At 45.2% G+C, this 13420-nt stretch overlaps 1 protein-coding gene across 21 annotated transcripts in view; it reads left to right on the forward strand.

Moving 5' to 3' along the window:
* Positions 1-13420, forward strand: part of LOC105480573 (calcium voltage-gated channel subunit alpha1 D) — a 327130-nt gene that overhangs the window by 172209 nt on the left and 141501 nt on the right. For 15 of the 21 annotated variants that reach the window (XM_011739659.2, XM_011739661.2, XM_024792372.2 and 12 more), the window contains 3 exons: positions 2374-2526; positions 3053-3249; positions 10052-10155. In XM_011739659.2, the coding sequence (XP_011737961.1) occupies positions 2374-2526; positions 3053-3249; positions 10052-10155 (454 nt within the window). Of the gene's footprint in view, positions 1-2373; positions 2527-3052; positions 3250-10051; positions 10156-10755; positions 10860-13420 lie in introns of all 21 variants that reach the window. The other 6 variants (XM_011739655.2, XM_011739649.2, XM_011739666.2 and 3 more) reach the window with 1 other exon arrangement.

The raw sequence follows: 13420 nt of genomic DNA on the forward strand, positions 1-13420 counted from the left end.
CAGAAGAGGGAACGTTTGAAGGTAGAGAGACAACAGGGAAGGACAGGGAAGGAGAAGGTAAGAAGGAAAAGAGGGAGCAGCACAGTCGTGCTGAGGTCACGGGGCCATGGAGAAGATGGGGGACACCAATGCAGGGTCAGGAGGCCTGGTCTCCAGGGCAGGTTCTGGGTTGCTGCCCATTCTCCCTCATTCTCTTGGTCCTGCAGACCCAATCCTAATCCTGAGTGCTGCCCCCATCCTTCTTTTCATGACCTCTTTTTCTCTCGCTTGATGGGTAGCCTTACCCACACTGTGGCACTGAGTATAACTCCATGGGTAGCTTGTATTAGGTTGGTGTGAAAGTAATTGTGGTTTTTGCCATTGAAAGTAATGTCTCTGAGTCTGAGGATTTCAGACTCAGCAAGACCCTGCCTTGCTAAGACCTCCATGGCAGCAAAAGTTTTAAATGTAGGAAATAATCGTTTTTTTTTCCTCTCTCTCTCCCTTTTTTTTTTTCCTTTTTTTTTTTTTTTTTGGAGACGAAGTCTTGCTCTGTCCCCCAGACTGGAGTTGCAACCTCCGCCTCCCAGGTTCAAGTGATTCTCCGACCTCAACCTCCCGAGTAGCTGGGATTACAGGCGCACACCACCACACCCAACTAATTTTTGTATTTTTGGTAGAGATGGGGTTTCATCACGTTGGCCAGGCTTGTCTCGAACTCCTGACCTCAAGTGATCCACCCACCTTGGCCTCCCAAATTGCTGGGATTGCAGGTGTGAGCCACCTCACAAGGCCAGAAATCGTCATTTCTCAAGTGCCTGTCTCTCAAGACCACATTTCAGCTTCAGGACACGTCTACCTTAATGTTATGTAATACCAACATCAAACTTAACAAGGCTCAAATCACTCTCAACCCTCCCCCTGCCCCTCCCACCTCCCTTATTCCTGGAGAATCTCCCTTTGAAATGCGTAGTTTTGTTGGGGGCACTGGGATTTTGCCTCAAGACCCTGGCTCAAATAACTGGTGTGCTCCATAGGTACCTTCCTCTCATTCTGACTCAGTTGCTGAGTTCTGGTCTCATCCTGATCTTCACCCTTGCTACTCCAGCACTCTTGAACTGCCTCTCTGTGTGTCTGGCCTGCCGCTGTCCTGTTGGTCTTTCTAAAGCCGCTGCCTTTTGCCAGTGGTCTAGTCTGGCTCCATAACCCGGATTCAAAACCCACAACCCTGGCTGCAATCTACTTCTCTTTCCTGATTTTCTTTTCCACTATATAACCACCAATCAAGCCCATGCTGTGCTACTCTCCTCTGTGCTTTTGGTACTCTGTTCTTCTTCCCTGAAGTCGCCTCTCTCCCATGCCCACCTGTGGAAATCCACCCCACCTGGCCTTTGGGCTGTGCCCAGAGGGAAGCTGCCTCAGGGCCCTTTCTTCACTTTGTTCATCCCTATTTGTTACCTGCATGGACCTTGGGGATCTGAACAAAGGATGATGAACGTGGGAATAAAGATAAAGACAAAGACAAAAGCATATATTTGGAAGAAAGGGTCACGGGGCTCCTTGCTTCTAGTTAACAAGAGCCCTGAGCTTTAGAGCCTTTCGCATTTTATTGGGTAAAGGAGATAGCGAGAGCGGGGAGTGGTTGTCGGTAAGCTGCTTGATTTACAGCAGGCTTACAAGACTGCATTCTTCTGACAATAGGCTCTAGATATCCCAATAGATAACCTCAATGAGCACAGCACCAGGGAGTGATTGCCCTCAGCAAACCTGGTTGTAGGTGCAGTTGTGAGTTTGCCTGCATCCTGCATTCATGGTGGCATTCATGATAAACAGTTTGCTGTTTGATCCTATAGCCTCCAGTGGAATGGTGAGTTGGTCACAATCCCTTTGGCCTTCTCAGCTCCCAACACCTATTAATTTTAACTGTTGGATATTCATATAGCATCTGTGTGCTACCCCAGGGTAGAGTTATTTGTGTTTAATTCTGTGTCTCCTAGAATATAATTTTTTGAGGAAGACATTTTACATAAACCATCTTCATATTGCTCCAAAGCACCAAACGTTATGATTTCCACATGGTAGATGTTTAAGAGATTTTGTCAGATGGATGAAGAAATGCATAAATGAATGATGAACTTCGACAGTGGGCAGTCCCCTCCCTAGGCCTTAGTTTTTCCCTCTGTCTAGTGAGGGAGTTGGACTAGATGATCTTGAAGGTTCCTTTTCAGTTTGTCTCATATCCAGGCTTAATATTAATGAAAAGCTTTGAAATATCTCTTTGAATTGTATTACTATGTGTTCTAAATAAAGGAGGCATGAGTAGGAATTATATATATGAGTCATTGGAGTACCTTCCTGGCTCACAAACTTATTTTTTTTTTTTGTCTTTCCTAGGTTTACAAGTTGTCCTGAACTCCATTATAAAAGCCATGGTTCCCCTCCTTCACATAGCCCTTTTGGTATTATTTGTAATCATAATCTATGCTATTATAGGATTGGAACTTTTTATTGGAAAAATGCACAAAACATGTTTTTTTGCTGACTCAGGTGAGTAATGGGAATTATAGCTAACTTAATTTTAAAAATTTTTGGTTTTCCCCAAAGCAACTTTCATAGTTTGGGGAAAATCTAAAACAAAATAGGAAAAAAAAATGCCCAATATACCAGCACGTTTACTGAGCCAGTTCTCAGTATGAGCTGTGTTCAGAATAGATGAGAATTCAGTCTCCCTTTCCACCCCGATTTCCTGTGTAATGTGTCCTGGCAAACAAGATGAGAGACCTCCAAAGTAAAAACATGAGGCAAACCAACAGCATTGTGCTGTCTAAGCCTAAGGAGGGTGCTGTAAGCGCAGGTGCAGAGGAAAAGAGCCATGGATTCTGACAAGAGGAAATGGCAGATTCCACTTAGGAGGGAGCATCTGAAGGGAACCTTGAAGGACGAGCAGAATCCTGAGGCATCGCAGAGGGGGCGGTAGGGTGTCCCAGGCTCTGGCGAGGATGCTCACCTTCCCTGGCTTGGATTTCCTGATGTTTCTGTCCTGAGTGGTGCAGCCTGTTTGCTGTGTTTGCAGATATCGTAGCTGAAGAGGACCCAGCTCCATGTGCGTTCTCAGGGAACGGACGCCAGTGTACCGCCAATGGCACGGAATGTAGGAGTGGCTGGGTCGGCCCGAACGGAGGCATCACCAACTTTGATAACTTTGCCTTTGCTATGCTCACTGTGTTTCAGTGCATCACCATGGAGGGCTGGACAGATGTGCTCTACTGGGTAAGTACCCTGGGGAGAGAGTTTGTGGAGGGTTCTTTCCTTGGATAAGTGAGTTTTATGAGCTAGAGCCACTGGAGAGGTGGCTGGAAGAGAAACCCTGAAGTCAGTTATCTGGGAAGGGAAGCAGACGCTGTCTTTACCAGCAGCCTTCATCATCCTGCTCCTCGAGGGCCTTAGTTCCAGTTGCAGGAAGCTGCTGCACGATGTTGGCTTCTGGCTTTAGTCTTCCACTCCCCAGTGCTGCCTGAAGACCTGGTGCCAAGGGTGCCCAGTGGTCCCCTTTGGAGGAACTCCAGGAAGCCAGGGCTATCCTGATTCAACTCTTAAGAGAGCCAAAGGGTCACTTTCCAGGTAACGAGGCTCCTGGACTGCCACAGGCTAAAGTTAATCGTTTATACATCAAGGCAGGTTGTTCTACTAGATCCTAAAGGGAAGAAAGGGAATGTAAATCGGATCCCTTTAGTGCTTTCCGTAACTCAGTATAACCTTAAACCCAATGTGAGTGTCTCCCATGATAATATTTCCTGTTCTTGTCTTTAGTATTACCATAAATTGGGCCAGCACAAACCCTTAGCTATCTTCTTTTCTATTTGAAGCTACAGAGCTCTGGCAGAAAGGGTAGGAATGGCATGTAGACTTCCAGGGCTGGTGGACCCATCCAGCCTGCCATGAAAACAGCTGGACGCTCTTTCAAGGCGGGGGTCTGATTCCTCTTGTTCCCGATAGAGCCAGAAAGATTTGCTACATAAAAATAAGTGCTATAGTATTTTAACAGCCATTTCCCAGGGCTGAGTTTGTTTGTTAGAATGTAAATAAAGCTCACAGAAGTTTAGAAATTGTTTTCCATGGTATAAGAGTTGCTGGTAAAGACAGCTAACATGTAGATTTTGAGCCTAAATCCAAGTCCAAAGGGGAGTAACCAGGATTCCAATCATGAGTTGTTAAAAGGAAATTAGTAATAAAGTACTTCTGAAGTCAGCAGCTTTTAGACAGAAGGCCTGTAAATTGAGAAGTAGCTTCTGATAGTTTCTAAATTTTAGATACTTTTTAGGATTTGCTGTTCCTCTATAACTTCAGAGACTGTAACAGATAATGGTTATAAATAGGTTTTTGCTTCCCTTCGCCAGCTCACAGGATTGTAGATGTCCCCATATATTTAATATTAGGCAAAGAAGGTATATTTTTACCTTTAGTCCCCGAAGTGAGTCTAGTTTGATGAGGTTTAAGCATCACCAACACGTTATATCTTGTTTTTCCTACTTCCCTTTCTTTTTCTGATTGTCATAGGAGTGTGAGAGAGAGAGAGAGAGAGAGTGTGTGTGTGTGTGTGTGTGTGTGTGTGTCTGTGTGTGTGTGTATGTGGGGGAGGGGGGTATGCACATCTGTTATTTATATTCGTAAAACAATGTCTTTTCATGAAGAGGAAGGAGGAGGGGGATGGTATTGGCTGAGCCAGGGGCATGGCTCCCGTATGCAAGAGGGCCCTCAGGTTAGGTGAAGCATTCATTTTTGCTATTATTTCCTAAATTGCAACTTCTGGTCAGATTAGTTGAGATCTCAATTCCAGTCTTCCCTTGAAGTTTCTCATAAATAGAAAAAGCATCATCACAATAGCCCAAACTCTGATATTTCCCCTCCCCAGACAGTACAGAATACAACATTTTGATTTTTAAAAAATCAAAATCTGTGACTCGTCTCAGCTTTGTTTTTCTCTCCATTGACATGGTGAATTGTCAACTGTGGATCCAACATACCTTGACTAATGAACAATTTTATACTTTATGTTATATTCCCGCACATCGATTCTCACAATTTTCCTGTTGCCAAGCAAGTGTAAAACCTGGGAGTAGATGATTAAAGGAGAGGGAACTTCAGGCTCCTGGAAACAAAAGTTTCCACTTGCTTTCCTGAGAAGGTTTAAATATCATCTAGGATGATATAATTATTATTTTTATTATTAATATGACAATCACATGGTTAATAATTTGACAGTATAATTGCATTCTCCATGAATTACACAGCATTTTTATTCTGGTGGAGGATCTCAAGTCGTTTATAAACTTTATCCCAGTCTATATCCCTTTATAGAAGATCTGGGATCTTGAAGATGGAGACAGTGGAGTAGAGACCATGGAACATTCCCTGGGTTCTACAGCAAATGGTTGTGGTCCTTGATCTAGAACAGAGGTCTGCAAATCTTTTTATAAGGGGCCAAATAGAAAATGTATTTGGTCTTGCAGGCTCCATGGTCACCTTGGCAACTATTCAGCCCTGCCACTATAGCTAGGAAGCAGCCATGGGCAATACATCAGCAAATGGATGTGGCTTTATTCTAATCAGACTTCATTTATGGACCCTGAAATTGAATTTTGTGTGACTTCTCTGTGTCATGAAATATTTTGTTTTTGATTTTTTCCTCCACCAACCATTTCAAACTGTAAAAATCACTTTTAGCTTGAGGCCATATAAAAGCAGACAGCAAGCTGGATTTGGCCTGCGGGTCATGCTATGGGAACCCACTGGCCTAGACTAGAACCCAGCACTCTTTCCTTGGCATTCTTCCACCTGTCAGCAGTTTATGAATGCTTCCAGAACACTAGGGGGCAGCTAAGTAATGTCTTCCCGACTGTTCTCTAAGATCTTACTCTCTGAAACACATCAGGATTGTTTTTAATTACCTGTTGATTGTATTTATTAGCTCATCATAGAGACAGGCAGGGGCCAAGGAACCAAGCCTTCCTAATATTTCATGGGCCACAGTCAGCTGGAAGCCACACCACTGTGATACGTAGCAGGACATCCCTGCCCAGCACGGTGCCTGGCACCGAGCAGGCACTCAATAAACACAAGTGATGGGCATCATCCTTCAAGTGTACCAGGCATATTGCCTCATTAGTGTAGATGTGCCATGTTTGAATATCTATTTTTATCCACAACTAGGGCATAAAGGGAACATCTTGGGAGATAAAAAGAGATTAGATTTTAAATATTGACTACAAGCACATTTCTGAATCCTTTAGGTGTTTACATATGGTGGACAAAGTCTTTGCAGGGCATTGTTTTGCATCGAGTCAAGTTTATATTCAGTCAGCTTTCTCAAGCTCATTTATGCCTTGCTTCTCCCTAGCGTCTGGAAAATGTCTGGCAGGGTCTTGAGAAGGGAATTACGGGTGGGTCCAATATGTAGAAAGGCACACTTAGAACAGGACTATTTGGATGTGTGGGAAGTGGGATCATTAAGTTCTGGCGGAAAGAAACCTATGGTAGAGTTCTTTGATAAAGTGAGTTCCATAAATATAACTGAGCTGTTGTTTGACCCACATGTAAGTGTTTGTTGCTCACAGAGGCAGCAGGGTGTAGGGCAGGGGAAGAGTGCTTGTTTAGGCTGGTTGTGTGACCTGGAGTAGGTCATGGAACCTCTCTGGGCTTCTCAAGATGCAGAATTAAACTTACATGATTTGATTTTTCTCTTCAACTTGGAGGAAATTTTTTTCCCTTCAATTGAAAGAAGTTGTTTTTAAATGTGGGAAATAAAAAGTATTGGTTTCAGGAGACAGCTATCCAGATAATTTCTGGTGTCTTGCTTTAGCACTGAGCTCTTTTCTCAGTGCACACTCCTACAGAGGTGCTGGCTGTCAGACCTTCACAAGAAGTACTCATGGTCAAGCTGACAATCTCCTTCATCCAGGGCACCTAGGAAGTTTCTCAATAACCAGCCGAGGGCTTGCCTTTTTCTTATTGCATGCTCTGGGGAGTTAAAACCAGTATACCAACTTTCCAGAAGTGTTTTCAGCAGCTAGAAAAACAGCCTTGCATTGGTCTATAACTTGAGACATGAATATGCATTTCAGCCTTTTATTTTTATTTTGTTTAATTTTTTTGAGATGGAGTTTTGCTCTGTCGCCCAGGCTGGAGTGCAATGGCATGATCTCAGCTCACTACAACCCCTGCCTCTGGGGTTCCAGCTCCCAAGTAGCTGGGATTACAGGTACTTGCTACCACGTCCAGCTAATTTTTGTATTTTTAATAGAGACGGGTTTCACCATGTTGGCCAGACTGGTCTTGAACTCCCAACCTCAGGTGATCCGCCTGCCTTGGCCTCCCAAAGTGTTGGGATTACAGGCATGAGCCACTGCACCTGGCCCATTTCAGCCTTCTAAAAGAAGGAAAACTGAAGCTAAAAAGAAAACTCCTGGGCACCAGATGACACCCCTTGATGACTTTGATACAAGATTTTAAAAAATTTATCTAAATTGAAGTCCTTCAGTGGAAGCCAGTTTCTTCATTGTTGATAAAGACCATATAGGCAAAATCCCAAGCAGTCTTTATTTTCATGTGGGTATTTTTGGGAACAGCGTGCATGTTCTGATTTTTCTTTTGTATATGTTAAGATCTAAGAAATGCTTGGCTCTGAAAAGGGACTTGGATTGAGAAAGGTTCACTGGGAGCAAGACTGGCTCTCAGAGCTGAAGCTTGTCTCTTTTGCCCCACCTTCTGACTTCGAGATTTGGAATCTCCAGTGGACTGTGTTCAACTCCAGCCTTTCCCTCCAGGCCTCAACTGTCATTCCAAGTGATACTTCTGATTTGAGCAAATGTGAATCTGATGAACACCTACTCCCAAGAAATTAAAGGGTTTTAAATTTTTTAAAGGAAAATTGTCCCTCCTAAGTGGAGAAGACAGCCGTTACTAGAGCCATTCTCTGGAACAGCAGACTGAGGCCTGAAGGAGGGTTGGTGAAGCAGATGGCTAAGCAGATGACGGTTGCTGGGGTCACGGAAGAGTGAGGTTTCCTGATGGGAGCCCTGGACCTGTCCGCCCTCCTGTCACCTTGATGGGCACCTTCTCCCCTGCTGCATGCACCTCTGTTCCAACCCAGAGGGAAACAAGCCCAGATGGGGCTCTGTCTCAGGTGCTGACCCAGGCCAGGCACAGGCCACCACACCAGGCAGCCAGTGTCTTCTTCATCTATGGGGTTTTCAGTAAGTTTAGTGGTATAGTTGCTCTGGATGAATTACCCTCTGCCTTCCTGTTGAAATTAGTTTATCCAACTTAATTAGATCAACAATTGCAGCCACGGCCCAGGCTCGTTCATTACTCTAATTGCCAATGTAAGATGTGCAGACTGATATGAGTTCTGTTAAGCACATCAGTTTTCATGTGGCCAAACAGGTGTTTCATAAGGGATTTAATGCCCTCTCCCTAGACTTCAGCAACAGATGTTAGGTAATTTTTTTTAATGTTCACTTTCCCTATTTGGCTTCTGCATGAGGCAAACATTGTGAAGTGCACGAGCCTCATTCTATAAAGCTAAAACCTGGAGCCAGATCATGTGCAAAAAAGCACAGGCTTAACACCCTGAGGGCTTGCACCTGCAAGGCAAGAGAGATGGCTCTATCCAGACTGTTCGCAATTCCTATTGGCTGGAAATTCTGGGTGTTATGGCAGGGTCATACCTTGGGTCATCCATTCTGTCCCCTGACTGGTCCTTAACACCTCCTTCCTGGGAAAGGTGTTTGCTGAATTTAACACTGACCTGTGCTGGTGGAAAGTTCCATCCAGCTGTGATCCTTAAAACACCTGTTTGTTCTGGCTTCTCTTGGCGGGATCTGCCAGGAAGACTGTGTCTGAGTGTGCAGCATGAGCTTGTCCAGGAGTAGGGGAATGGGTTCCTCAGGCCACACCCTTTCACCTCGAAACCCAGTCAGCTCACAGCTGGAGCCGGTCTCCCAAGGGGGTCATCTAGATCAAAGCTAAGTGTGGAGAATAAGGGCTGCTTCTCCTTTCTGTGGGTTCAGCTAAGAAAAAGCCCATTCGGGCTGGGCGCAGTGGCTCAAGCTTGTAATCCCAGCACTTTGGGAGGCCGAGACGGGCGGATCATGAGGTCAGGAGATCAAGACCATCCTGGCTAACAGGGTGAAACCCCGTCTCTACTAAAAAATACAAAAAACTAGCCGGGCGAGGTGGCGGGCGCCTGTAGTCCTGGCTACTTGGGAGGCTGAGGCAGGAGAATGGCCTAAACCCGGGAGGCGGAGCTTGAAGTGAGCTGAGATCCGGCCACTGCACTCCAGCCTGGGCGACAGAGTGAGACTCCGTCTCAAAAAAAAGAAAAAGCCCATTCTGCAAAGAGCTCCTGACTATATGTCAGCTAGTTGACCTTGAAAAAATTCTTTTTTGCATTCGTTTTGCTGCATTCATTTTGTTTGCACTCACAGGTTGCAGATAATCCAGATGTAAAGTGGGTTTGGTTTCCTTGGGTAGGTTGGCTTCCAGTAGAAGGTTATTTTAGGAGTTTTTAAAAAGAGTTTATAGAGTCAAATGGTGCAAGTTTGTCTCTATAATTAAGACTTTTCCACCATCACAAATTTTAAACACAAAGTCTAAAATCTTGGGCAGTATAGAAAATAGGTTCTAGCTAAGCACTAGTTTTGTCCTCTACCAAGACCTTTCCTGAAAATCACGTATCAAGACAGTTTCCTGTAAGAAAAAGCCAAATCCCAGCTGATTTTCCTTCCTGGGGCCAAAATCTGCTATTATTCGGCTTGAAAGCCTTGATAACTCTGTGTGTATGTGTGTGTGTGTGTGTGTGTGTGTCTGTCTGTCTGTATGTGTGTGTGTGTATTGGGAATATGTGATGAATGTGTGTTGGCTGCTGTTGTCTCTGATTTGGTTACTGTTGTTTCTGATTTAAATCTAAGTAAAGTTTAATTAAATGTATAGAATGCTATCTCTAATGTGACCCTCTCTCCTTACTGAATTCTCTTACTAACCCACTCCTATGAGACCATCTTATTTCTTGCAGATGAATGATGCTATGGGATTTGAATTGCCCTGGGTGTATTTTGTCAGTCTCGTCATCTTTGGGTCATTTTTCGTACTAAATCTTGTACTTGGTGTATTGAGCGGGTAAGCTACACCTCTTTCATCTTGAAAGCAGAGTCCTGAGGACAGTTGCCAAGACCACACAGGCTTTGCTGAATGAGGGCCGCCAAGAGGGGTTGCCAGACATTTTATGTGTCCTCTGAGATGCTTTCTTTTCTGCTGAGGCTTCCCAAATCAAGCTGTTTCCTGGAACCTCACCAGGCTTCATGAAGGAGAACTATAGAACGATTATTGACCAGAAATTAATCAGCATTGTTGCTTGAGATTTAAACAATTTCCATTGCTTGCCCTTTTTTGTCTGTTCTAAAATGAGATACATTTATAATTGCTTTATTTGTCTGGATCCAAATAGAATGCAGATTAATTGTTATAAAATGGTTGCAAAATGAGCTGGATTGGGTGGGCTTTTGGTAGGCCCCATTTGTAGATTTCAGCAGCTGAGCTTGTCCTTATTTGCAGGAAAAAAAAAAAAAAAAGAAAAAAAAAAAAAGGAAGGGCCTAGGCCCAGTCCCTGTCCTAGGAGCACTAACCTTCAGCAAAGCACTGAGAGGTCTGGCAGCTGCAACTGGGGCTCTGCTCTTTAGCAAATGGGTAACTGATAACTGATCTCCTTACATTTTACAGGTAAATGATGCGATAGGATGGGAATGGCCATGGGTGTATTTTGTTAGTCTCATCATCCTTGGCTCATTTTTCGTCCTTAACCTGGTTCTTGGTGTCCTTAGTGGGTAAGCAGTTGGATCCGTGTTTCACCTTCTCCTGCTGCCACGTGTGAGGCAACTCTGCGTGTCTCCCAGCTGCTCCCTGACAGCTTCTCTGCATGTGTTTGGACTCTGATGGCCCCTCAGTGTGTTGCTTTTGGATTGAACTGTGATTCTTTCTCCCTGTTTCTGTCTGTGAGATTCTGTGTTTCCGATGCTTGCCAAACACTGTTAATTTAATGAAAACGTTCCCCCGAAGCCAGTCGTGTTAGTATGTGAATGTGTAGAGGTTGATTACAAGTGAGTTAAAGGAATTCCAGCCTTGGTCTCCCCAGGAAAGAGGCTTTCGTCCCTTGTAATTTTGTGTCTATTAGTACATAACCTGGCCCCTTTAGGTCACCACAGTGCATTATAAATACTTCCAGGGGAGTTTTAGATTTTACTGTGAAGGAGAAATAAGCCTCAAGCACATAAATACTGTACAGTTTCAAAATCTTCCTCAGATTGGGATTATTAGCTTGGTTTTCTAGTGCTGTCACTGTGAGAACTGTCCCTGTGATTCAGTTTTAACCATAACCTATAGAATCCTTCTCTCAATGCAGAGTGATGATCGACTTTTGTGCACACGTTTCCCATGGCCTTACAGAGACCGCATCATTCAGTCACCGTTTTTGAAGTTTACGTGTTTATCACTTCCTCTCTATGGATTGACTCTTCACAAAGAGGCTGTAGCAGAGACTGGCCTGGAAAGGGGACTCCTTATGTTGCAGGCTGTGCCTTGCCTGTAGCTGGAGATGCCATCCCAGAACCCTTGTGGTCAGCCCTGCATCCATACCGCCTCTCAGACACCCCCAGAAGGTGGGGTGCTACAGAGAAGGGAGCCGGGGGCTGTCTGGCTCTCTCACAGTCAGCTCCTTTATATAGCCATTGCCAGGATGTGGGGGGCAGGCAGGATACCAGGAGGCCCAAGAGGGGCCCATGTCTCCCAGAGGAGCCTCTGTCACTGCGCTGCGCCCAGGCACCCTCAGGAAGCAGTGTTGATGGATTTGATTCCAGGCGAGTTTATCTCTTCCTCACTCACTTTATCTTGCTCTTTCCGAGGCTGTATCTCGGGGAAATGATGTCTTCATGTATGCTGAGTTAGTGAAAAGGCTTTAATCGCATTTTTGGAAACACTGCCTTTTCCAGAGCAGAAAGCCGAGTGCATTCTATCCATCTTGGCTTCCTTTCCGCATCTTCCGTGCCCTGGATTGAATGTAGTCAGTTCCACACCAGGGATGCACACTGTCACAGGAAGGTCCCTATGTAGAGATGGCCCCAGGGGCCACTGCCCCCCAGAGAGAGAGGTGGTGGCGGGGGCCACATAACCCTCTCCTGCCTGAGCCACCTCCTGTAGATGAGTGGCTCCTCAAGCCTCAGGCCCTTTCACCTCAACGTGAGAAGTGTCTTTCTCCTAGTAAACCTCAGCGGCCTTAGGCTAGGGTTGGACATGTGAGGGTGGTGTCTATTCCTGGAGAAATAACATCGTGTTTGATTTTGCCACAGGAGCTTCCTGTACAAGGTCAGCAGCAATCCTGGTGTGAATTCCTTGGCGCCTCATGTCTCCTAAACCCAGCTAAACTGACGGAGGCCATGGAAACCACTAATTTGAACAGTGCCGGTGACATGCCTTATCTTTTAGCTTCCCCAGGCAGGAACCATTGCCCCAGCAGGCATGATGAAGCAGAGGCAGGAGCCAGATCGTGAGGTGCTTAAAAAAAGAAAAGAGAAAAAGATGGGAGGCGGGGCTTCCCACTATCACAAATGGGGGTTAAACCTGCACCTCCGTGGGAGGTACCCAAAGCTGGAGGATAAAAAAGGTACACTCCTTCATGGAACAACCGGTTTACTCAAATATATTTTGGGGGAAAATAATTTTTTTAAAAAAATATTTTTTCATCAAAACAAAACTTAGATCCCTTATGAAGGAGACTGGAAATGACACATGAAATTATAAAAGAAAAACCCGAGACTTCCCAGCAATTCTAACTGTCAGTGTGTGTTGTGCTCAGACCCCTAGGGGCTGCCCACGACCTCCTGTCTACTCCCCCAGAAGGCCTCTGCTAGGGCTGGTTTGGGTAAAGACAGAACCATGTCTGCAAAGCACAGCCTCGCAGCTGTGTTCCTGATTTGGCCAGTATTTCCTGAGATCCTGTAGAGTGCCCGGCTCTGGTCCAGAGGCCAGGGGTGCCAAGATATCTCAGACACAGACAGCGGCCTTGTGCGTAGGCATTCATTATCTCATGGGGTAGCCTATTTTGAAGCAGTGCAGGAGGGCACATGTTCAATAGAGGTGCAGACCCAGAGGCTCTGTGAGCTGCCCTGGAGAGATGAGGAGGCATCTCCCCTGGAGACTGACGAGGGGCTGGCATGCCTCCACCTCCGCCCCCCCAGCAACCGCCTTCCCTCTCTGCCTGCTACTCCCCTCTTACTTTCCCATTGATATTTTTGTTGTTGTTAAAGCAAATTATTATTATTTTTTAAATGTTAGCCTCAAGAGTCTTCATAATTTTTTAAGGGAGCACTAGAGAGGTACTGCCAAACCAGAA

Source organism: Macaca nemestrina, chromosome 2 (assembly GCF_043159975.1).
Source record: "Macaca nemestrina isolate mMacNem1 chromosome 2, mMacNem.hap1, whole genome shotgun sequence".
NCBI lineage: Eukaryota > Metazoa > Chordata > Mammalia > Primates > Cercopithecidae > Macaca > Macaca nemestrina.